General features: G+C 40.7%; 1 protein-coding gene and 1 non-coding gene across 5 annotated transcripts in view; one reads left to right on the top strand and one right to left on the bottom strand.

The window, feature by feature from the left end:
* Positions 1-2,040: 2,040 nt before the first annotated feature.
* Positions 2,041-23,119, bottom strand: part of Zfp3 (ZFP3 zinc finger protein) — a 40,256-nt gene continuing 19,177 nt past the window's right edge. The window contains exons 1-3 of one of the 4 annotated variants that reach the window (XM_048798362.1): positions 16,226-16,355; positions 9,799-9,977; positions 2,041-8,158 (exon numbers count right to left, since the gene is read on the bottom strand). In XM_048798362.1, coding sequence (XP_048654319.1) covers positions 6,642-8,150 — 1,509 coding nt within the window. In that variant the 5' untranslated portion in view covers positions 8,151-8,158; positions 9,799-9,977; positions 16,226-16,355 and the 3' untranslated portion in view covers positions 2,041-6,641. Of the gene's footprint in view, positions 8,159-9,798; positions 9,978-15,963; positions 16,109-16,225; positions 16,360-23,119 lie in introns of those variants that run through there. The other 3 variants (XM_015505968.2, XM_048798363.1, XM_015505969.2) reach the window with 3 other exon arrangements.
* Positions 17,744-17,820, top strand: Trnaa-ugc. The gene has a single exon. It is a non-coding gene; the product is annotated as a tRNA-Ala (tRNA).

The raw sequence follows: 23,119 nt of genomic DNA, 5'->3' as shown, positions 1-23,119 counted from the left end.
TCTTTGAGCAAGTGTCATGCAAGGTGGCCCAATCCTTTGGTCAGAATGTGATTATGTGGCTACATGTGTCTTCCAGGGAGGTTGGAAAATGCCTCTTGCAGAATGGCCATTTGCCTACCAACTCCTACAGAGCCAGGCAAAGTGGTAAGGCCTGTTATTCCAGCAACTTGGGAGGCTGAGGCAGGAGGATCACAAGTTCAAAGGTTTAAGGGACAACTTAAACCTTTTGTCAAGAAGGGGTGGGCATGTAGCTCAGCGGTAAAGCACCCTTGGATTCAATCCCCAGTACCTGAAAGGGGGAAAAATGGTTTTCTTATGGAAGAGTTGCTGAGGCTGGCCTTGAACATGTGATCCTCCTGTCTCAGGTACCCCGGTTGCTGGGATTATAGGTATGCACCACCATGTCCAGCTATTTACAAGACCTTACAGTTTCAGCTGGGTACATTTCCATTCTACTTCTTTGACTTCACCAGTAAAATCTCCCAAACAGGAAGGGGCAAGAAGCAAAAAGCCCTGCCTGGAATGATGGACGTCCAAGGGACAGTGTCCTTTGGAAGAAGCCACTGGTGAAAGGACTCGCAGACAACCGAGCAATTTAAGCATTGCTATACCAGGATCCTCCTGCTATCCATCTTTCTGCTGCCAGGTTTCCCTTTCACCGTGCTTTCCTGGGGTGTGGCTATAAATTGGGAAGTCCCTTCAGAAATCACCCTGTGAAGGCTGGCTGGGAAAGGGAGATTGGATGGAAAGGAGAGAACAGTTCTTTCACAGAACATCTTAAAAGAGTTGGAACATTTTCTCTCAGCAGATATTTGAGCAGCAGTCTTTGTATGGTCTCCACTTCCTATGCTATATTTGGTAGAATCCATTGTAGTAGTAGTAGTTGCTTTAGTAATAAATAAAGTATGGGTCCCTGAGGCAAACATCCAGTACAGATCCCAAGTCCAGTACTCAATTGCTGTTCATATGAACAGAAAGGTCAAGGAGACACTGTCTTTTGTGGGGTTTTTTTCTTGGGGGGGGCAGCATTTGATAAGCTTGTGCCAGGTCCTTGACCTTCCTGTTCACATGAACATGTGTGGTCTCTGCCACCTGCCTTCTGAAGGAAAGGAAGTGCTAGTTTGTGTGGTGGGTGCATTGCCAGGATCCCCAGCTGTCTGTAGTGCTGCCTGCTGACATCGACCTTCCCAGGAGGGTCCTAGACAAAAGGGAAATGCCTCAGCAGAGCTTATAACCCTTCCCAGCATGTAATTCATGGGTATAGAGAGCTGGCAGTGAGAACTGGGAAACACTGTTGAAAAATCTTCCCACACTTCTTCAGGGGTTGCCGGAGGCCTCTGTTGCAGCTACATCACTATGAACTTCTCCCTCTGCCCATCCTGTGGCCCCTTTGCTCTCGGGTTTTCCCAGGCTTTCCCCAGCAAACTTCCACTACACACTCCCCTTCAAGGTGTTTCCCAGGGATCTCTACCTGAAAACTAGGCAGCATCAAATAAACAGAGTAAAGAGGTCTGTGAGGGAGAAAAGCAGATAAAAATTGCCTGAACTCAGGTCACTAATTTGTAAGACCCTGCCCTCCTACTTTCTTGTCCATCCATGTTTTCACAGATTCTTATGTTCATTCTAATTCAAATGCTGTGATTTGGAAATCACAATGAAAAAGGCACAGTCCTTTCCCTGAGTGAGGGGCTGGGAGGTAGGGGGAAAAGTTAACAGGAACTTACCATAACATCAGGTCTGTGTCCTGACAGGAAACTGCTGTTGAGAGAAGTTGCAGTCCAAACTCAGTGCTGAGCACCACCAGATTATTCAAGTCCCCACAAGTTTCTTGGCTCCTATGGCACCTGCACCTTGCTGTCACATTATACCAAGTGGTGGATGATTGCATACTGACTCGTCTCCCTGAGGCTCCCTTATTCAGGCTATGATGAGACTCGTCCCCGCCCTTCCCACTGGGCTTTTACTGAGGCTCCAGCTGCCGCCCATTTCCAGGGCTTCACCTTGATAATTTCTTTCCAAAAGCTAAGAGACAAGCAGAAGTTATTGTGGAAGTTACTTGGTAATTTTTTAATTCAAGAATTCACTTTTAGGAATGCATAAAGGACCATAGGAGTCCCAGGGATAGGTTACAGAAGGTTCACAAATTTCAATTTGCATGTACATTTTTCTGGGAAGAGCTTTTCTGATTCTCAAAAAATTCTTGATTTAACAGCCTTAGTAACTTGCCTTGGACCAGGAGTCACTAGAACACTTATACAACTGAATTGTATACAACTAGCAAAGGCAATCCTGAAATCTTAGTAATAGGTATAAAAAAAAAAAAACTGGACCATCCAGATGAATGTTAATGATGAAGAAAAATGTGTATATACACACAACACATACACACACACACACACACACACACAGTAGGTAACTCTTGTCCTAGCATAAAAGATAACTCATCAAACAAAGCAACAGGTCAAGGACAGAGTGAACAGTGTATGCAAAATCAGAAGCTAAAGTAACAGCACAGCAAATTGGGATACTTGAGTAGGGGTGAAACTTACAGGGTGGGGATGAAACTGACACAAAGTCATAATAAGGCTATAATGAAATATAATGCAGTTTGTAATGATAAACATTAGAAAGACATCATACAGGAAAATTATAGACATACTTTATTTACCTAAAGTGAGTTCTGGAAGGAAGAAAATGTACACAGACATAGCTTCTAAAATTCTGGAGGATATTTCTGGGTATTTAGGTAGGACTTTGAGATGTGAAGTCTGTTCTCTTTTTTTTTAATGGGTCTAAAATTAATTCATGATTTTTCCTTTACATAATTGTACTTGCACAGAATCATGACAACCAGTCGCATTTATGGTCAGATATTAACTCCCAAGTAAGTTGAAGAAGGAGGAAGGCAAACAAGAAAAATTGAGAAATCTTCCTGAGATGACTGGGGGATAGATGAAAAGGACAGAAAATGGAGTTACAGGATGTGTGCATGGTGTACATAACAAGATGGAGATGACTTCACTCACCAGAATTCCTCTTGGGAGAGCACTATACAACAAATTGGAACATTCTCCTGAGGATGATATGAGACCTCACCCATCTTAAGAACACACTCAGTTACAACAAAAGTTGGTCACTGGGGCTGGGACTGTAGCTCAATGGCAGAGTGCTTGCCTAGGACATATGAGGCACTGGGTTTATCCTCAGCACTGCATAAAAATGAATAAATAAAATAAAGCCATGCTACCCATCTACAACTACAAAAAAATCTTTTAAAAAGTTGGTCACTAAGTTCACATGAGTGAACTGCTAACTGAAGGCCTTCTCTTTCTTCCTTAGTGATGGGTTTAAGGTAACTGAGCTAAGTACACAGGGTGTGGGTATACGGACTGGGTATCTGGCAAGAAGAAAGAAACTGAGGTGGCTGATTCCCTGAGAGGGAAGACAGAGAAAAGAGAAAAAGAAGAAAAAGAAAAAAAAAACTTCACTGTAAGTTTAGCCAAGAAGGAACTGCTGAGAACAAAATGTGTGATGGGATGAACATGTAACAAATCCCATCAATATATACAACCATAATGCACCAATTTTTAAAATGTGGAAAAAAAGCATCTGATAGGATGTACAATGTGAACTTTTCTCCACCTTTCACACAGCATCATCAATGGAATCCTTATTACTCATGTATTTGTTGGTATGGGTAGAATCTTTAGGGGGAGACCTTGAAGAGTGCTAAGTTCTGTATCAAAACTTGACAAGAGATGAATGTGGCAATAAATTATGCAAGCACAAAAATCAGAAGTTAGGTGACATCCAGGTTTCGTGTGAGAAAGATGTTCTCAACACAACTCAATTTGAGCTTGAGTAACAAAGGAGCCGTCATCATCTAAGGGAAGAGCTAAGTCAAAGAATTTCACCTAGGGCAGGGATGGTGGCTTAGTGGTAGAGTATTTGCCTAGAAAGTGCCCAGCACTGCAAAACAAAAACACTTATGCTAAGAACTAGATATTTAGAAACAGAGATACCTGGAACGATGTGGGAACTGTACAATCATCTGTTTATTTGTACAGCCCTCTTATCAAACCAAGGCTATGAACCTGGAGAGACACTATAGATGTACAGAATAAACCCACTTTGTGGATTGGGGGTGGGGGTTGTTTGTTTCTGTGGTGCTGGGATCAAACCGAGGGTTTCACAAATGCTAAGCAAGTGATCTACCACTAGCTACACTGCCAGTCCTCACCAATGGATTTTGGTTGTGACCAGCTTGTTTCCAAGGACATGATTCAAATTCATTATATTCAAATCTATGTAGTAATTAGTAATAAAAATGTGCAAATGATTTCAAATAAGTGTATACAAAACAGCAAAGTGATTAAGAGAACAGAACAGACCCAGGATAGAATCTTGACTCTAGCACTTACTAGATGTGTGAGCACAGGTAAGTTACTTAACATCTCCTCTCTGCCCTTTTTTTTTTTTTTCCCTGAGTGCTGGAGATTAACCTAAGGCTATATGCTAGGTAAGAGCTTACCACTGAGCTACATTCACTTTTTTTTTTTTAACATTTTGAGAAAGTGCCTTCCTAAGTCGCCCAGGATGACTTTGTACTAACAATCCTCCAGCCTCAAACTCTAGAGTAGCTGGAATTGCAAGTGTGCCCACATACATCATCTTGCCTGGCTATCTCCTCTCATAAATTGGGGCAAGAATACCCACATTATTGATGATTGGGCAGCTCTATAAATTATTAAAAATCATTCAACTGAATAATTGTAACAGGTGATTGTATAGATATAAATAATATTTCAATAAAGTGTTCTTTTTACAAGAATACCCACATCAGGGTTGGGGATGTGACTCAGTGGTAAAGTGCTGCTTACTTGGTATGCATGAGGTCCTGGGTTCAATCCCCAAAACCATAAGAGGGGGAAAAAAAAAAAAAGGTTATCCACATCATAGAGATGTTGTGAAAATAAAAACGTACTGTCAGGCGTGTGCCTGGCACATAATAAATACTCAATAAATACTGGTGATTAGAATTAGGGTTAATAGTGATTGAAGAATAGAACAATGAAGATTATAAAGTTAGATTTTTTTAAAAGAATCAAAGAATTATTGGATTGGTGGAAGTGTCAGAGATCATTTAGCATTTAGTTCAACTCCCCTCATTTTACAGATAAAATTAGAGAACAGGAGGTGAAGTGCCTTATTCAAGGCCTAACTCTTAAACCAGACCCTATGCTCAGTTAGTGCAATTCTACTATCACCCATTGCCTCAAAATTGGATGTGAGTCGGGCGCACTGGTGCATGCCTATAACCCCAGAGACTCAGGAGGCTGAGGCAGGAGGATCGCAGGTTCAGAGCCAGCCTTAGCAACTTAGCGAGGCCCTAAACAACTCAGTGAGAATCTGTCTCTAAATAGAATACAAAAAAGGGCTGGGGTTATGGCTCAGTGGTTGAGTGCCCCTGGATTCAATCCCCAGTACCAAAAATAGAAAAAGACATGAAAAATGAAGGATGTGTTTCCTTAAAGAAGAAATGACATATAGAACACAAAAAACATGTAGAGATGTTGAAAAAAGAAAATTTCAAGACCATCAGACCAAGAAGAAGCTGTCATATTTCAGCCCATCAGAACCAGCAGCAGTGGAATCCAGGTTATGAGAGCTAATGTGCTTTGGCAAAGCCAGGCCCTGGTTAGTCAAGTGAACCAGCTTATTACTGTGGCCAGGTGCCTAATAGAGGTGAAACTGCATAGTTCTCTCTGCTACTTCTTTACGCAGCAGCAGCAGCAACAGCAGCAGCAGCAGCAGAAGCTGGGACCAAAAGCAAACGCAGCAGAATTCTTGTAGCAGTCAGTCTGGGCAGCTCTGAAGTGGGGATAGCTGCCAAGGAGACCCTTTGCCCATGCTGAGTATTCTGGCCTCAACTGTTTATCCTGTGGCCTTGCCTAATCAGTCCCTTTGGATCCTATGACCTTCACTTACAATTCTGTAAATGGCCTGTCAGTTTCCTCCTTCATGGTACCCTCTTCAGATGAATGAGGAAGCCTAGCAGGAGATGTGAAATGACCCAAGCTTCCTGCTTTTTCATTAATGCTGCCATCTTCTAAGGGAACTTGATAGCATAGCTGGAAGATTTTGAGGCTATTAATAGAAGCATGCTAAATTATTCCAAGGCTAAACAGTGGACACAAGAATGAGATGTGTCATCTAAGTCATGACTTTCTAACATGTTTTTCATGGGATAAGTTCAATGAGTCAACTCTGTAATTTTTAGAAGGTGGTGAATCCTGTTACCCCATTTTTCAGAAGAGCAACCATGTAGGTCAGATGGCAGATACAGACCTCTAATGTTATATAATCCACTGGGGGAGGAGGAAAGAAGGGAAGGGAAAAGGGACAGATGAGAATTAAGGCCTGAAACAGCTTTTATGATTTAACCCAGTACATAAAACTTCTCAATGAATAGTTCATAAAAGTGCCTCATCCTTTTTCAACCAACTATTGAAATTAAAAATAAAAAATTAGTGGAAGGAGAGAAGTTCTTTCCTTTCATTTCATCTGAGAATTTGGGATGCATATTATGACAAATAAGTCTGACGTTAGCCTTTCCCAAAAAAGTTTTTCTATTTTGCAGGTCATTCCATACAATGAATGCTTTGATGTCGGAGGAGGTGAGAGCTCCGACTGAAAGTCTTCTGACACTCTTGGCACTCATAAGGCTTCTCTCCAGTGTGAATTCTCTGATGTATGGTAAGTTGGGAGTGCTGGCTGAATGTTTTCTCACACTCATTACACTCATAAGGCTTTTCTCCAATATGAATTTTTTGGTGGAGAAGCAGCTCAGAGTTATCCCAAAAGGTTCTTGCACACTCATTACATTGATGGGGTTTTTCTCCAGTATGGATCCTCTGGTGGACAATAAGGTGAGATGTCCGCCTGAAGGCCTTCCCACACTCGAAACACTCATAGGGTTTCTCTCCAGTGTGAATTCTCTCATGTCTAAGAAGTTCTGAATTCCCCCTAAAGGCCTTCCCACATTCTTTACACACGTAGGGCTTCTCACCAGTATGAATTCTAATGTGTCTAATAATCTCTGAGTTCTGGCCAAAGGTTTTCCCACATTCATTACATTCGTAGGGTTTGTCTCCTGTGTGAATTCTTTGATGCCGAATAAGTTCAGAACTCTGACCAAAGCCCTTCCCACATTCATTACACAGATAGGGTTTTTCTCCAGTATGAATTTTCTGGTGTCTAATAAGGCCTGAGCTATGTTTGAAGGCTTTGCCACACTCATTGCACTCATGATATCTTTCTTCAGTATGAATTCTCTGATGCTGAATAAGCTGTGAGCTAACCCTAAAGGTCTTTCCACACTCATTACATTCATAAGGTTTCTCTCCAGTGTGGATTCTCTGGTGTAGAATAAGGGCTGAATTCTGACTGAAGGCTTTACCACATTCTTCACACTTATAGGGTCTCTCTCCGGTGTGAATCCTATGATGGTGGATAAGATGTGAACTCTGGATAAAGGCCTTTCCACATTCATTACAAGCAAAGGGTTTCTCTCCAGCATGAATCCTCAGGTGCCTTCGAAGGCTTGAGTTAGTTCCAAATGTCTTTCCACATTCTTTGCATTCAAAGGGTTTTTCTCCACTATGAACTCTCATATGCTGGATGAGATGTGAGTTCTGATTAAAGGCTTTCCCACATTCTTTACATGAATGAGGCTTTTCCCCCACAGATGTCCTCCGAATTCTGTTAGGTTCTAAATTCTCTATAAAATTCTGGCCAGAGGTAGAAAATGTACTGACACTCCCTGCTGTAGCATCTCCCTGATGTGTCACCAGATTAGGAGTAGGACTGCAGCCTCTCTCACTTTCACTATCCTCTTGGTCTTTCTCACTTGAGGGTGATTTCTTAAAGATTATCAACCCTGGTGCAAAATCTCTCTCCTGGGGAGACATCTGTTGTGTAATGTCTTCTGAGGACTCTCTCGAATGTCCCTCTAATATGTCTTCTTCACAAGCTACTCCAAACCCACGAACTTGGTAAACCACTTTTGGAAGTTTTTCTAACGTTGGCCCATGCAGCTCAGATTCTTCAAAAATTTCTTCCTTAATCACCTCTTTGTTTTCAGTCCCCATCTCACAATCTGAAATGAAAGAAGATAAATATATGAAGTGGCTGTTTCATATTTAAATGAAGCTAATGAGCACAGGGGGACAGAGCTTTGATGTAGTGCTGACAGCACTCAAAAACAGTCTTGACATTTGGTGAAATGACAGGATGCTGTTGGTGAAAACAGAGATTTAGGATTATGATAGACATGCTCAGAAGCAGATGCTGACTGAAGAGAAAACTTATCAGAGGCAAAGATTTAAAAATAGAAATCAGAAATGGATGGTAAAAAGATACTGATAAATATTCTATAACATTAACAGTGAACTGGAATAGAACATGAGGTTGATAATGAAAACATTTAGGGAAAATGACAGCCATATTCATAGATGGGATATATGGAAAAATTTAAGAAAAGGGACAAGGATACTATGTCAACAGAAATAACTTTGGGATTTATAGATGAAGTAACCACAAAATGAGCAGTCAGATGACCTGGTCTTAGTCCAGTTCTGTGTTTATCACCAGCTATGTGGAGCAGGGTATAGTGTATATTGGGGTTACTTATTCAAAAGGTTAATGTAACTTAGCTATAACTAGAACATAAGTAACTAACTACCCCTAGTTTCCTACATTTGGATGAAGTAAGGTTCTAGCTTAAATTTTCTCCAGATGGCTAGTGAATCATATCAATACCATTTACTAAATAATTATTTTTTCTACTGATTTAAAATGACACTTGTACCATAGTATAAGTGTATATATATATTTGGGGCTTCTTTTTTTTATGGTACTGAGGATGGAATCCAGGGGGCACTTTACCACTGAGCTCCATCCCCAGCCCTTTTAATTTTTTATTGTGAGACAGGGTCATGCTAAATTGCCACGGCTGGCCTAGAATTAGCAATTCTCCTGCCTTAGCCTCCCAGGTTGGTGGGATTACAGGTGTGTACCACTGTGCCCAGCTCTGGATCAATGTCTATATTCTGTTCAGTTTTACTAAATTATTTCTTCTCCAATACCAAACTGTTTAAATTATTAAGCTTTATTTAAAAAATTTTTATATATGTTAGAGAAAGTTCTCTCTCATTAGCCTTCTTTTTCAGATATTTCTTATCTAGTCTCATACTTTTTCAAGTAAATTTTAGTATACTTTTGTAAAATTTCCAAATTTGGGTACAGGTGGCACAAGCCTATAATCCAGTGACTTGGGAGGCTAAGATAGGAGGATGGCAAGTTTGAGACCAGCCTCAGAAACTTAGCAAGGCCCTAAGCAATTTAATGAGACCCTATCTCAAATTAAAAAATAAAAAAGGACAGGGGACATAGTTCAATCCCCAGTACAAAAAAAAAAAAAAGAAAAGAAAAGAAATTCCAAACTTATCCTGAGTATTTTATATCCATTCTGTCTTTTCATTTAGTGAGTTTTTCTTATATTCTGAAATTAGTTATTATTTTTACATATGGCAAAGACATTGATCTTTACAAATTAAGTAACCACAAAATGAGTAATCATAAAATCAGCCTTTTTACAGAATTTTCTTAATATTTTTATAGATTAATTAAAGAGTAGATTTTTTAAATTTCCAAAAATCTATGGCAAAAAAATTTAATTGCCTATCCCAATATGTATTCTTCTCCATCTCCTCATAACAGAATAATGAATTTACTTACAGAGGTAATGAGCATAGTTTTAAAAATACATTTCCCAGCTTTTATTGCAGCTGACTCTGACCACATGACAAATTCTGGCCAATGATAGTGAGATGCAAATTAAAGCACACGAGGCTACTGGGAAATCTTCTTAAGGTTGATAGGATGCATTTCTTCACTGTCTTCTTCCATTGCTGTTCCTGAGGAGTGATGGAGTGCCAGGTTAGACCATGAGTACACCAATATACATAGGTTTGGGGATCAGAACTGGAAGACACCTGGATCTCTGATGACTCTCACAGCTGCCATATCAATCCTGGAATGCTTGCCTGTGAACTTCTTCTATCTAAATGACTAACTTTTGCCTTGCTTAAGCCATTTTTTAATCTTTAAAACATTATTATTATTATTATTATTATTATTATTATTATTATTATTATTATCATACTGGGGATTGAACCCAGAGGCACTTTACTACTGAGCTATATATCCCCAGTCCTTTTTATTTTTTATTTTTAGACGGGTTCTCATTAAGTTGCTGAGGCTGACCTCAAATATGCAATCTTTCTGTCTCAGACTACTAAATCACTGGGATTACAGGTGTGTGCCACCACACCCAGATAGAAAACATTATTTTATGAAGTCAAACTTATTTCTAATAAAAATATCCTGGGAATTTAGCTGTCCCCATCACAGCAGTGGAGTGCAAATAATAGATAAATGAGCCTGAACTTTGCTCAGATGATAAGCAAACTGGAGCTAATACTGAAGTGGCCCTTTGCCTAGGGCAGTGTATTTGGGCATCATGGAAAATTTGGGGAGTATAATCTTCCCATCAATAAAAGTGTTAATTGTGGAAGGTGATATTTATGGGGAGAAAGGCAGGTATAGAACTTCATACTTTAGACAGTGCAAAGTCATGGAATGTTTTTTTTCTAAGAAGTGTCTCTGGTCAAATGAGCATATCAAGTGGTCATTTAGTAGTAGAAAGGATGGTGATGCTTCTAGGTCTTGGCATAGGCAAATCAGTTTGAAGGCTGTTGCAGTCATTAAGACAAGAGGAGATGAGATCTACCTAGGGCAATAGTCATAGAAAAGACTGAAGAAATATTTAAGAGGTCAAATTCTGCAAGATTTGGTGTTTAACTAGATACAAGTGTAAGAAAAAGAAAAGAATATAAGATTGAACCCAGACCTCCCTTAATTTGAGGGATAGTAATTAAACAGATAGCAATGACACCAAGATTAGGAATCCTTTTTGTTGAAATCTTTAAAAATTATCAATATGCATCTGTAAAATTATAAAGATCCATTATAGACAATTCAGCTATCTTATTCATCCATGGTAACATCTGAGTTGGGAATTATTGTCTTAAATAAATTTCTAACAGCCACTAAGAACAAATTCCACAAGCTAGTATTTCAGTCCCTATCTACTTCCAACACCTCTCTGGCCTTTCCTTCTTACCTTTGTATCTCCTATGATGGCTTATTTTCCATATTCTAGTCCCCATCCACCAGGGATTGAACCAAGGGGAGCTAAATCACTGAATCACATCCCCAGTCCTTTTTATTTTTTATTTTGAGACAGGCTCTCACTAAGTTGTGGAGGCTATCTTTGAACTTGCAATCCTCCTGCTTTGGCCTCCAGAGCCACTAGGATTACAGGTGTGTGCCACCATGCCCAGCTCTCATGTTTACAAAGTTCTTTACAAAGTCAGCATTTGTAGAACCTATATCTGCACCATACCATATAGAAAATCACTTATTTGTAGTAAAACTAGATATAATAGAAGTTAGATACATATCTACCCCAACTTCAAGACCAAATTCAAAATTTAAATTCTAAAGTCTTACACAACTAAATCTGAGCATCTGACCATTCTTTTACTTTGAATTCTGACAGCAACACAATACTAGTGTCATTTGTTAATGTTTTGTAGGTATCTTATATACAAATCAAAGCTAGTCTTTTTTTGATTGATTTTCCCAGAAGCAAAGACCTCATCTTCATATGGAAATACTCCATTTCTCATAGGTAAATTCATATTCCCAAATAAGAATTTCCAGTTTTTCTGTTACTGATTACTTTTCTAAATCTGAAATTACTGTTTCTGAAGATTCAGACACCACCTGAGGAATGGAGGTTGATTACCCTTGGTCCTCAATTTGAGGGATGACAGGCAGACCTTCACTGTGTTACCAGAGTTTAGAAAAGGGTCCTTAACTCTGCAGATCTAAATTTGTTTTTTCCTGAACCCTAGGACAACAGTCTCAGAAAACTTCATGCACAAAATACTGATACATGCACCAGATGCCTAACAATGAGAAATAAAAGTTCAAAAGCACTTTCTGCCTAGGTGAAATCTATATGAGGAGATACACACACACACACACACACACACACACACACTGAAAATTGTTTAGTAGGCCTGCAATCATGGTAGGAAGATCTGGTTAGATAAATGCTTCTTAAATAAAGTTTCTTCTTGGCTTGGAAATAGACTAGCTATGGAAGAATCAACTGGAAAACTTGTTAAAAATACTGACTTCCAGATCCTTCCCCTTGATCTCTCAATAAGAATCTCTAGGGGAACCAAAGTACTTTTAACAATTATGCCCAGGGGATTCTGATCCCCAGCTAGTTCTAGTCTTAATGACTAAAGTTGTCCCACTCTTAATAAGGTTCATTTATCTCTACCCAATGTTTGGTCTATGGGAAGTATCACGATTATAATCATTATTGCCAGTTCCCTACCTTCCTCTTTATTTCATTTTATTTATTTATTTATTGTACTGGGAAATTAACCCAGTGTCACTTTACCATTTACTTTTTATTTTGAGACAGGGTCTCACTAAGTTGCTGAGGTCCTGCCTTCCTCTTGATTGTCCTTTCCCTACCTTAAATTCCTGAGAGCAGACAGGACAGATAAAATACAATTGATTAGATACTCTTCTCTCTCTCTCTCTTTTTGTGTATGTGTGTGCCAGGGATTGAACCCAGGGCTGCTTAACCACTAAGCCATATCCTCAGCCCTTTTTTATTTTTTGTTTTAAGACAGGGTCTCAATAAATCGCTGAGGGCCTCCCTAAGTTGCTAAGACTGACCTTGAACTTGCGATCCTCCTGCCTCAGCCTCCCAGGTCGCTGGGATTACAAGCGTGCACTACCATGCCCAGCTCTAAATAGTCTTTTCTCAGTTAAAAGAAAGAAAGAAAGAAATTTGAAAAACCACATTTCTATTGTTTATCAGCTTTACCCTAGTTATTGTGCCCAGACCTGATATTGCCCAAATTACCTAAATCAGTTTACAACAATCTCTTTAATAGCAATATCAGTTAATTCTTTGAACTTATGTATCAAAAACCACATTGTGATTTGTAGTAAAACGTTATTAAGTAATTTATCAACTGAGAACCTGAGTAGGTCTTTTTAAATTTTTGTTGAAAGCAAGGATTGGAACTTGCCCTATAAAAGGTCTAAGAATCATCTCTCAACAAATTATACCTTTGTATGGCACACCAGAGATTTTTAAGAGGAGATGGGTGAGAGGTGTGTCTTCCTTTTATAAAGGAGGAAAAGAGCAATTGTAAAAGATGAGTTGAGAAAGAGAAGTCTGCAGGCCATAGGCCAGTTCTCAAGAAGGTTGGTTTTAGGTGAGGATACAAACTGAAGTCAACAATCTAGAAATTGGTTTCCAGTCACAATCCACAGGCCCACAGATATTATAAAAAGTGTTTGTGTACCTCAGTTTGAAATGTATTGCAACTGTAGCATTCTGGGAAGAAAATGGGCAAGCAAAGCTTCAGAGATCAGGAAGAACGGGCAGAATAAGAAAGAACATTTTTACTTCAATATAGCATGTGCAAGGTAGAAAGAGATAAGCAAGAATGTACTGACAATTTGATGTGGAGAGTGAAGAATACTTACTATGTGCTGTGTGCTGAGCAACTTACAGACATCATTTTGTTTAACCCTCACAATCTCCTGGAGCATCAGTATAAGAGGAGCCAATTGGCTTGCTCTCTTGAATTTTCCCAGCAGAACTTTTGGCATCCTGGGAACATACTAGGAATCTGGGAAGATATGTGTAGTGGAAGACTGAGAGAGTGAGGAATTTGGGAATGTTAGCCAGGACATAGTTGAGATAACTATGTGAGACAGGAAGGCAAATGAAGGGAATGGGTGTGGTAGAGAGAGGAGTGGAATGCTAAAAGGTTACAGAAAAAATGAATATTGTTAGAAGCACATGAAAACAAGAGAATGTTATCTTGGAAGCTGACATAAGGTTTTATTTTTAAATATCAAAATGTATAATCCACCAAAAATAATATCCTGTGCAACGATTAAAATTTATGATAATAAATGGAAACATTTTGGATATCAACATACAAATGTATAAGAGGATACAATCTTATCAAAATTATTTTGTGGGGTAATAGAGCAAGAAAGTTTCCAGTGGCCTTATTCTCTTTTCAGAAGATTTCACCTCACCCAAGACCTCCAGGAGTGCACCCCAAATGAATTTACCCAGATAGGTACCAACCACCTTGAAATGATTGGTTCTAAAACAGCAGGGATCCAGGAATTCCTGGTTCAGGAATGGACATATGCCTTCGTCTGGATCAATGATATTTTGAGGAAGTTTGCTGGGAGCTTCTGGAAATTGTTTCTGCCATCCTGACAGAACCACAGGAAGAGACTGCTATATATTGTGGCCTGGACCTGTCATTGCCATCACACTATCAGCTTATGGATGAAGGCATGTTGAACTAAGAGGAAGTGGAGTCTTAACCACTGGGTTAAGTTGGGCCTGAAACTGCCATACTTCTTGACCTCCAGTTCATGAGAGTTTATATACTTTCATATTTTTATTTTTTGGTACTGGAGATGGAACCCAAGGCACTTGACCACTGAGCCACACCCCTAGCCCTTTTTATTTTGAGACAAGGTCTTGCTAAATTGCTTAGGGCCTCGATAAATTGCTGAGGCTGGCTTTGAACTTTCAATCCTCCTGCCTCAGCCTCCTGAGCTGCTGGGATTACAGGTGGACGCCACCATGCCTGGCTATACTTGCATATTTTTAAATCAGCTTGAGTTGGATTTTGTTACTTACAAACAAAATAATAACCTTAACTGATACAAATGTTTTCCTTTAACTTCAGAAAGGCAAGTTCACCAACTACTCACTATCTAGTACAAGGACTATCTCCTCCCCAATCTTCACTAACATCTGCAGGAAGGAGGCTCTCTCTTGGTCCTCTGAACCAGCACTTCACTGGCCCTTTTCTTAACTCTTTGTTTACTATAATTTCCATGTCACTTCCTGTTTATTGCTCCCCAAGGCCTCCAGAATAAAAATTTCTTCTAATGGCTCATAATGCCCCTGTGATGAGGCCTGTTTCCCTTCCGCCTCTCCTATTCCTCATTCTCTGAAAACATCTGGAAGCTGCAGCCATGCTCAGTGACTTGCAGTTCTAACATTTCCTCAATCTTTAAAGTTTCTTTGCCTTTGAGAACAAATTATTCCCATTTCCTGTAATACTATTGCCTACCTTGTTCACTTAACAAACATCTTTGAGATTTAGCTGAAGCACACACAGTTCCTTCCATTGTCTTCCTGACCCCAGACTTCAAAACAAACAGATACTCCTTCATCTTGTAGCAGTTACCCCCACTGTATTATTACTTTCATGTCTGTTTTCTTTTCTAGACCATGAGCAAGGATAACATTCTATTCGTCTGGGTATTCCCAATGCTTAGCACATTTCAGATACCTGGTAAATTAATTTGTTTAAGTATTTTATCTACACAATGAATCTTTTGACACTCTTGGGGGCTAACTGGAGATTTCATTCTCTTTATGCTTAAAGAGCCTAGGACAGTGTCTGACACATAGCTGGTCTCAATAACTATTTGTAAAAATAAGTTCCTTCTCCCAGACTGGATATTTAACATAAGGCACTGTTATCCTAGCTCTCTGTACTCCCTCTGGTATTGACAATCAAGAGGGCTCGATTAACTCTGTGCTCAATGCCGTCTCCTTTACATAACTAACCAATACCCTGTCAGCCAGCACAGGGCACAGTCTACCAAAGGGGCCTTAATTTTTGCCCGCCATTTCATCCCAGCGGTTTACTTGGCGAAGGAATGTCTGAGAAAAGCACAGTTCTCACGGGTCCCCACCTCTGACCCGGCTTCTCCCGTTCCCGCGGTTTGACAGGCATCGATCCAGAACTGTGACAGTTCCAGGCAGTGCCCAGGCCCCACCCTCTCGGTGTGCAAGTGGGGAAATGGAGGCCCCGGGAGAGCCATTAAGTCCAAGGTCACAGCAAACCCGAGTCAGGAACGGGCCTAAACACCGGGCTCCCACTCGGCTCGCGGGCTGGGGAGTGGGGAGGGAGCCCAGCGTGGCCCTCCTCCCAGCCGTGACGGAATGAGATCTCACCGCTGGCCGCTACCGCCCCACGTTCACTCCGCTCCGGCTCCCGGTGCCGCTCGGCAGCTAGCGCAGAACCTGCAGCTGTTGTCTTGGGTGTCACTGGCGACGGGCATCGGCCACTTCCGGTACCCGGGCGACACTCCAGCCTATCGCAGCGCTGAGCACTCGCCGGAGGAACAGGTGGTCAGCATGCCAACGCCTCCTTGCCTTTTCCAGCTTTGCCTTCCGCGGGTCCTCACCCTAACCCAAGCCCCACTCCGCAGCCGCCTCCTGAGTTGTCTCCTTGGAACGTCCCTGTGCACCAGGCAAAGGCGATGCCCACTTTCAGTCCCACGATCACTGACGAGCTGGGTCCTCCGGGTTTCCTAGAAAGGCTCCAGGGATCAACTTCCGCCTGGTGAGCGGCCGCTCTGCGCCCTGATGTCGCTCCCCAAAGTACCTCTGTGAGCTGGTAGAGTTGGGAATCCGCTTCACCTCCTTGTTGGGACAGTTTGCGCGGCCAGTTTAGCTCCTCCAACCCACAGGCCACTCTCATCACTCTCTATCCCGAGTTCCGGGAGTCTGGTAAACACAGGCCTCTAGGTCCTAGGAATGGGCCAGATTTCTGCTGGGAGCATAGGGGAGACCTCCTAGATCTGAGAGGGCTTGAGGGAGTGACATTTGGACATAAATCTGGAAGTGAGTGTGAGTTACCTAGGTTTTACGAGTAGGGGAGCCGGGCGCGGTGGCGCACGCCTGTAATCCCAGCGGTTCGGGAAGCTGAGACAGTAGGATCGCGAGTTCAAAGCCAGCCTCTCAGCAGTTTAGCGAGGCGCTAAGCAACTCAGTGAGACCCTGTCTCTAACTAAAATACAAAAAAGGTCTGGGGATGTGGCTCAGTGGTCAAGTGCCCCTGAGTTCAATCCCCTTTACCCTGCTCAAAAAAAAAAAAAAAAAAAAAAAAAGGAGGGGAGAGAGCTGTTAAGCAGTGAGAATTGCATCCTACATTGGCCTTCATATCTACCTTGAACAAGCTTGGCCCCTTCTTGCCTCTTATGTTTCTCACTTCCTCTGCTCTTTCTCTGTAACTTTGTACAACAAGCTTCTTGTTTTTCAGATTTCAGTTCAAAGCTCACTACATTGAAGGAGCCTTTCATCCCCATGAATGTTGCCTCAAACAACACCAGCCCTGCGGGAAGCATATGATTGGTCCTGTTTGGATCTGATGCTCTCCCCTAGATAAATCAGGGGAAAAGGATAATGGAATTAGCCAAGCCTAGGACTCCTATCTGTCCCACCGGTGAAGACGGACTTCTGTGTTTGCCCCATCACAAATCTGTGAAATAGGAAAAGGAGTTTCTACCATCGGAAAGGAATATTATGTTATATATTCAGCACATGAAACAGCAGAAAGGAGGTTGTATACGGTGGTGCAAGCCTGTAATCCCACGGGCTCAGGAGGCTGAGGCAGGAAGATTTCAAGTTCAAAGCCAGTCTCAGCAACTTAGCAAGGCCGTCTCAAAATAAAACAAACAAACAACAACAGGCCGGGGATATAGCTCAGTTGGTAGAGTGCTTGCCTTGCATGCAGAAGGCCCTGGGTTCAATCCCCAGCATGGCCACAAAAAATTAAATAAAACAACAACAACAAAAAAAAAAAACAGAAAGGAAAACTTTCTCTTGAGTTCATCCTTGGACTTAAGCACTAGATTCCAGGGTCCCTCACTTTAGCTACTCTTGCACCAATATCCTTAACTACCTTTCCTTACTATCTTCAACTGCCTGGTTGACCTCAATTCAGTCAAAATGTCTATCTTCCTTGCCCAGGCTGCTAACAATGAGTGGGAAGATTACATTAAAGAGCCCTAAGATAGTTTTATGATATCTGCTTTCCAGAGGTCTTTGACTTACACCTAAAAATAATTTTTTGTTTCCCTACCACTTTGTCTACCATTTTCCCCAGTTGCTGTTTTAATCTTTTTCACTCTGCTCAAACCTTACTCTAAGTAATGATCCAAGAGAAATCAATTACCATCATGATCATTGCCAGCTATGTTATTCCAAAGGAAAAATGCCCAGACTACAAAAACATTCTGCCACAGAACCAAGATAATTGGTTCTACTGGCTTTTTTCCCTAGCACACCTGCATTAGTGAGCATCTGCTTTAGGAGTCTAAATCAGGGCTGGGCTATAGCTCAGTGGCAGAGTGCTTGCCTAGCATGATGTATGAGGCACTGGGTTCCATCCTTAGCACCACATAAAAATCAATTTAAAAAAAAATAAAGACATTCTGTTCACCTATAACTAAAAAAAATGGTGGCAGCATAATGGAATCACCTGAGAATCTTTAAAAATACCAAGGTTTGGTGCCTCCCAGGTAGATTTTGTTAAAGTTGACCCAAAATATGATCTGAGCATGGGTTGGTTTGTTTTGTTTTGGACTTTGCAGACAACTATAACATACAACCAGCAATGAAAATCAATGGCATAGGTTAGTACTCAAAGTGTGATTTCTGAACCAGCAGCATTAGTATCACCTGGGAACTTCTTAGAAATGTAGATTCTTGGGCTCTGCCCATAGTTCTGAATCAGGCACTCTTGGGTTAGAGCCCAGCAGTCTGTATAACAAGCCCTTCAGGGTTTTCAGGCACACTAAAGTGTGAATCATTAACCAAGACATTGACTTGCTTCACTTGATCAGTCTTTGTATGTTGGTTAGAAAGGAAAAGGATATGTTGTCTCCTTCTGAGTACTCCCCTGCCCACCATCTGCTGTATTACGCTAGCCAATTTAGGAGCCATCTGTAGCAATAGGATTCTACTGAGGGAAAGAGACCAGGGCATATGGTCCACAAATGCTGTGCCCATTTTCAGTGTGTATGAAGATAAGTAGGAGTGGGTGGGGGCTGATATTTGTTTATTAACAGGATCAGGACTTCCATGGATTTAGTTTATAGTTAAGTATTAGCAGTTTTGTTCTTTCTGAAAAAAAAAGTGTAGGTAGGAAATTTGACTACCCTTCTAAATTAATAGACAGGTACATGACAGATAAAACACATACTGTTCTTTTGTATTCTGTTCCCTCTGTCTGTAGAAGGTGTGGGAAGGAGAGCTAGAAGAACTGACAGTACTCCTTCCTTATGCTATAACCACATCATTTCCCAAATTAGTTTGCAACTCTGATTTAGGCCTAGTGCTGTTCATAATTATATTTTCAGTCACCTATGGCCCATATTCCAAGAGGTACTAAACTATTGTTATCAGCAATCAGTTCTCTTGGATTTAACAGTATTATAAGTGTAAGCCACTGTTAAGATTCTGGAAGAAATGACCAAAAGGTTTGCACCTACCTTATGAACCTTGGAATCTTTCAAAATCCCTTCTCCCACAGGCGCATAATGCAGGACTGAGGATGATCTAATGTAAGGCACCAGCACACACATAAATATATATAATGTGTGTTGCTGGGTATTGAACCCAGGACCTTGCACTCAGCTACTGAGTTACATCCTTCTTAAGGGTCATTCCTTGTTCTACCTCTTAAAGTCTCATAATGGGGATTAAATTTCAACATGAATTTGGGGGCAGCAAACTATATTCAAATCCTGGCAATATTTTAAATGAGTATATTTGAGGGCTGGGATTGTGGCTCAGCGGTAGAATGCTCGCCTAGCATGTGCAAGGCCCTGGGTTCAATCCTCAGCACCACATATAAATAAAGGAATTATGTGCAACTACAACTAAAAAGTAAATATTTTTAAAAAGAGTATATTTGTTAATGAGCCAATATTGATATTTGATATTAACTAAAGTCTACACCTCTCAGATTTCCTTAGTTTTTACCTAATGTCTTTTTTCTGTTCCAGGATCCCATTCAGAATACTACATTACACTTTTGTCTCTTTAGGTTTTTTCTTGGATTTTCCTTGACATAATAGTACATTTTAAAATGACAACAAATCCACCTCACCATAGGTGATTCAGAAGTAGATGAAAACAACTGCCACATTCTCATGAAACTCACAAAGCAGGTGGCATTTGTTTATTGATTTTATAGTGAATACTGTGAATCATTTACAGTTTTCTCACATGCTTTCAGATGTGACTCTTAAATTTTGTCTGGGGCTGAGGGTGTAGCTGGGTAATAGAGTACTTGCCCAGTAGGTACTCTCTCTAACATAAGGTGGTGAGGGAGGAAACTTGTTTTAATTTAGGGGATTGGCTTTATTTCACATTTGTGTATAAAATGTTATATATCATATGCTTTAAAATTACTGAACATCACATAAAATGCTTTCAGTAATACCACACAGATTAAGCCAGGCCATCAGTGAGCAGGCTACAGATTCTAGAACCCAGGGACCCACCTCAGGAGACTGATTTAGAAGGTCCAGGATGCGGGCAGAGCTATGTATATTTTGATCCCCCATGATTCTGATGCATTTTGGAAATCACTAAATCTAAATTTATAGACACAAACCTATACATTTGAATTCAATTTAGTATCCAAGTAACAAGCCCAAAATGATGAAATCCACACTAAAGAGAATTAATGATGACTATTTCAGTGAACATGTGCCGAGACACATAGTATACAGGTATCCTTAACCCTACATACATACATACAGGATGTACTCACAAATCCCACTTTCAAATTGGTCATTTGGAGCTGGACATGGTGGCACATCCCTATCAGCAATTTGGGAGGCTGAGGCAGGAGGATCCCAAGTTCAAGACCAGACTGGGCAACTTAATGAAACCCTGTCTCAAGATCAAAAATAAAAAGGGCTAGGGATGTACCTCAGTAGTTGAACACCCCTGGGTTCAATCTCTAGGAAGGAAGGAAAGGAGGTAGGAGAGAGATTAATGAAATGAAGTGAAATTTGATTGTTTTAACCTAAAAGAAATTTTGGTTGTTTGAAACCTTAGTTATTTACCCTTGGAATATTGTTGTGAATGTTGAGTAAGTTCTCCCAAAAACTTACAAAAATGTATTCAACCAGTAGCAAATAAAATAGCATGTCCTTGCAATGAGCAATATAAAACAATGGTCTGGCAATATTAACCATAAAACAAAAAAGTGGGGGATGCATAAAAAAATATTTGATTTATCTCAAGTGCTGAGGTTGAATAAATAGAATGAGGATAAAAGGAAATGAGGGGGCAGATGGAGTTATTGAGAAGACCTTGTGCATTCTTTCAAAATTTCTAAAGGTTATTTGTCCTTTTTCACCCTAGATTCCAAGGCTGCCTTTTCTCTTAGGGTTCTCTTTGGCTCACCATCAAAATTATCAGAACATCTTATATTTGCCCTGATTCTCAGGCTAGGTGTACCTAAGAATTGTCTGGAAAGCTTTAAAAAAAAAGGTGTCCATGCATGATAGTCTGAGAAAAGTACCATAGAAAAGTACCACAGGTTGAGTAATTTCTTTAAATTTTTTTAATTGTAGATGGACACAATACCTTTATTTTATTTATTTTTTAATATTTATTTTTTAGTTGTAGTTGGGCAAAATCTCTTTATTTTATTTATTTTTATGTGGTGCTCAGGATCAAACCCAGGGCCTCACACATGCTAGGCAAGCATTCTACCACTGAGCCACAACCTCAGCCCCTATTTTATTTATTTTTTTGTGGTGCTGAGGATCAAACCCAGTGCCTCACACGTGCCAGGTGAGCACTCTACCACTGAACCCCAACCCCAACCCCATGGTTGAATGATTTAAACAACAGAAAATTAATTTCCTCACAGTTCTGGAGGATGGAGGTCCAAGACCAAGTTGTCAGAAGATTTGGTTACTCCTGAGGCCCCTCTCCTTCACTTGCAACTGGCTACATTCTCACTGTGGTCTCACACAGCCTTTTCTCCATGTGTGCACCCTCCTGGTATCTCTTGCACTTCTTATAGAGATACCTGTCATATTCGATTGGGGCCTCAGCCTTATAACCTCATTTAACACTAGTCACCTTTTTAAAGGTTCTATCTCCAGTTACAGTCATACTGAGGATTAGGGCTTCAACATATATTTTTTTGAGCCAGGGTTCTCTCTGGCTCACCACTAAAGTTAGCAGTACAGCTTAGATTAGCCCTGATTCTCATGCTAGGTGCTTCACCTCAGATCCATTACATTAAAAATTGGGGACAAGTATTGGTACTTTTAAAAAGAGTTTTCCAGGCTAAGGGTATAGTTCAGTGATAGAGCATTTACCCAGCATGGGGGAGGCCCAGGGTTCAACTCCAACAACTCAAAAAAAAAAAAAAAAAAGATTTCCAATCTGGGCATGGTGGTACATGGTGCTATGTGTCTGTAGACCCACGTACTTGGGAAGTTGAGGCAAGAGGATAACTTGAGTCCAAGAGATAGAAGCCAGCGTGGGCAACATATCAAGGCCCTATCTCTAAAAAGAGAGGGGGAGGAGCTTTACAAGGTTAAGAAGTTCCTGTAAACGGTTTTGAGGACAGCCCTGAACTGTGCTTGGGTTTCTATCACCTATTTGCTCTGTGTACCTGGGAAGGTAACCTGAGTTTTGAGCCTCAGTTTCTTCTCCTGAAAAATGGGAGTACTATGAGTACATAGAGCTTTTGTGAGAATTAAATGAGATGCTCCATAACAAGCACCTAGCACCAGCCAGGCGCTAGCCTGTGTTCACTGGCAGTTGCCATTGCAGCTACCGCTGCTATAACTGAGGGGACAAAGAGATTTCCCAGACGTGGCAGACAGGCAGGAGTTGGAAGAAAATGGCAGAGAGAAAGGCTGTTTGTGTGCAAATGAGTATCTGAAGAGGAATTAAGTAAACAATCTCGAAAGCTAAAGATATCTTTGTAGGTTTAGATATCTTGTCCGTGCGGCATGATAAAGAGTTTCCTTTCTGGGCATTAGGGGGCGCCAGGAGTTTACAAATAAGAATCTGTGGCTGGAG

This window comes from Marmota marmota, unplaced genomic scaffold (genome assembly GCF_001458135.2).
Source record: "Marmota marmota marmota unplaced genomic scaffold, marMar, whole genome shotgun sequence".
NCBI classification, from domain to species: Eukaryota; Metazoa; Chordata; class Mammalia; order Rodentia; family Sciuridae; genus Marmota; species Marmota marmota.
This window is presented reverse-complemented; position numbering and strand designations above follow the sequence as displayed.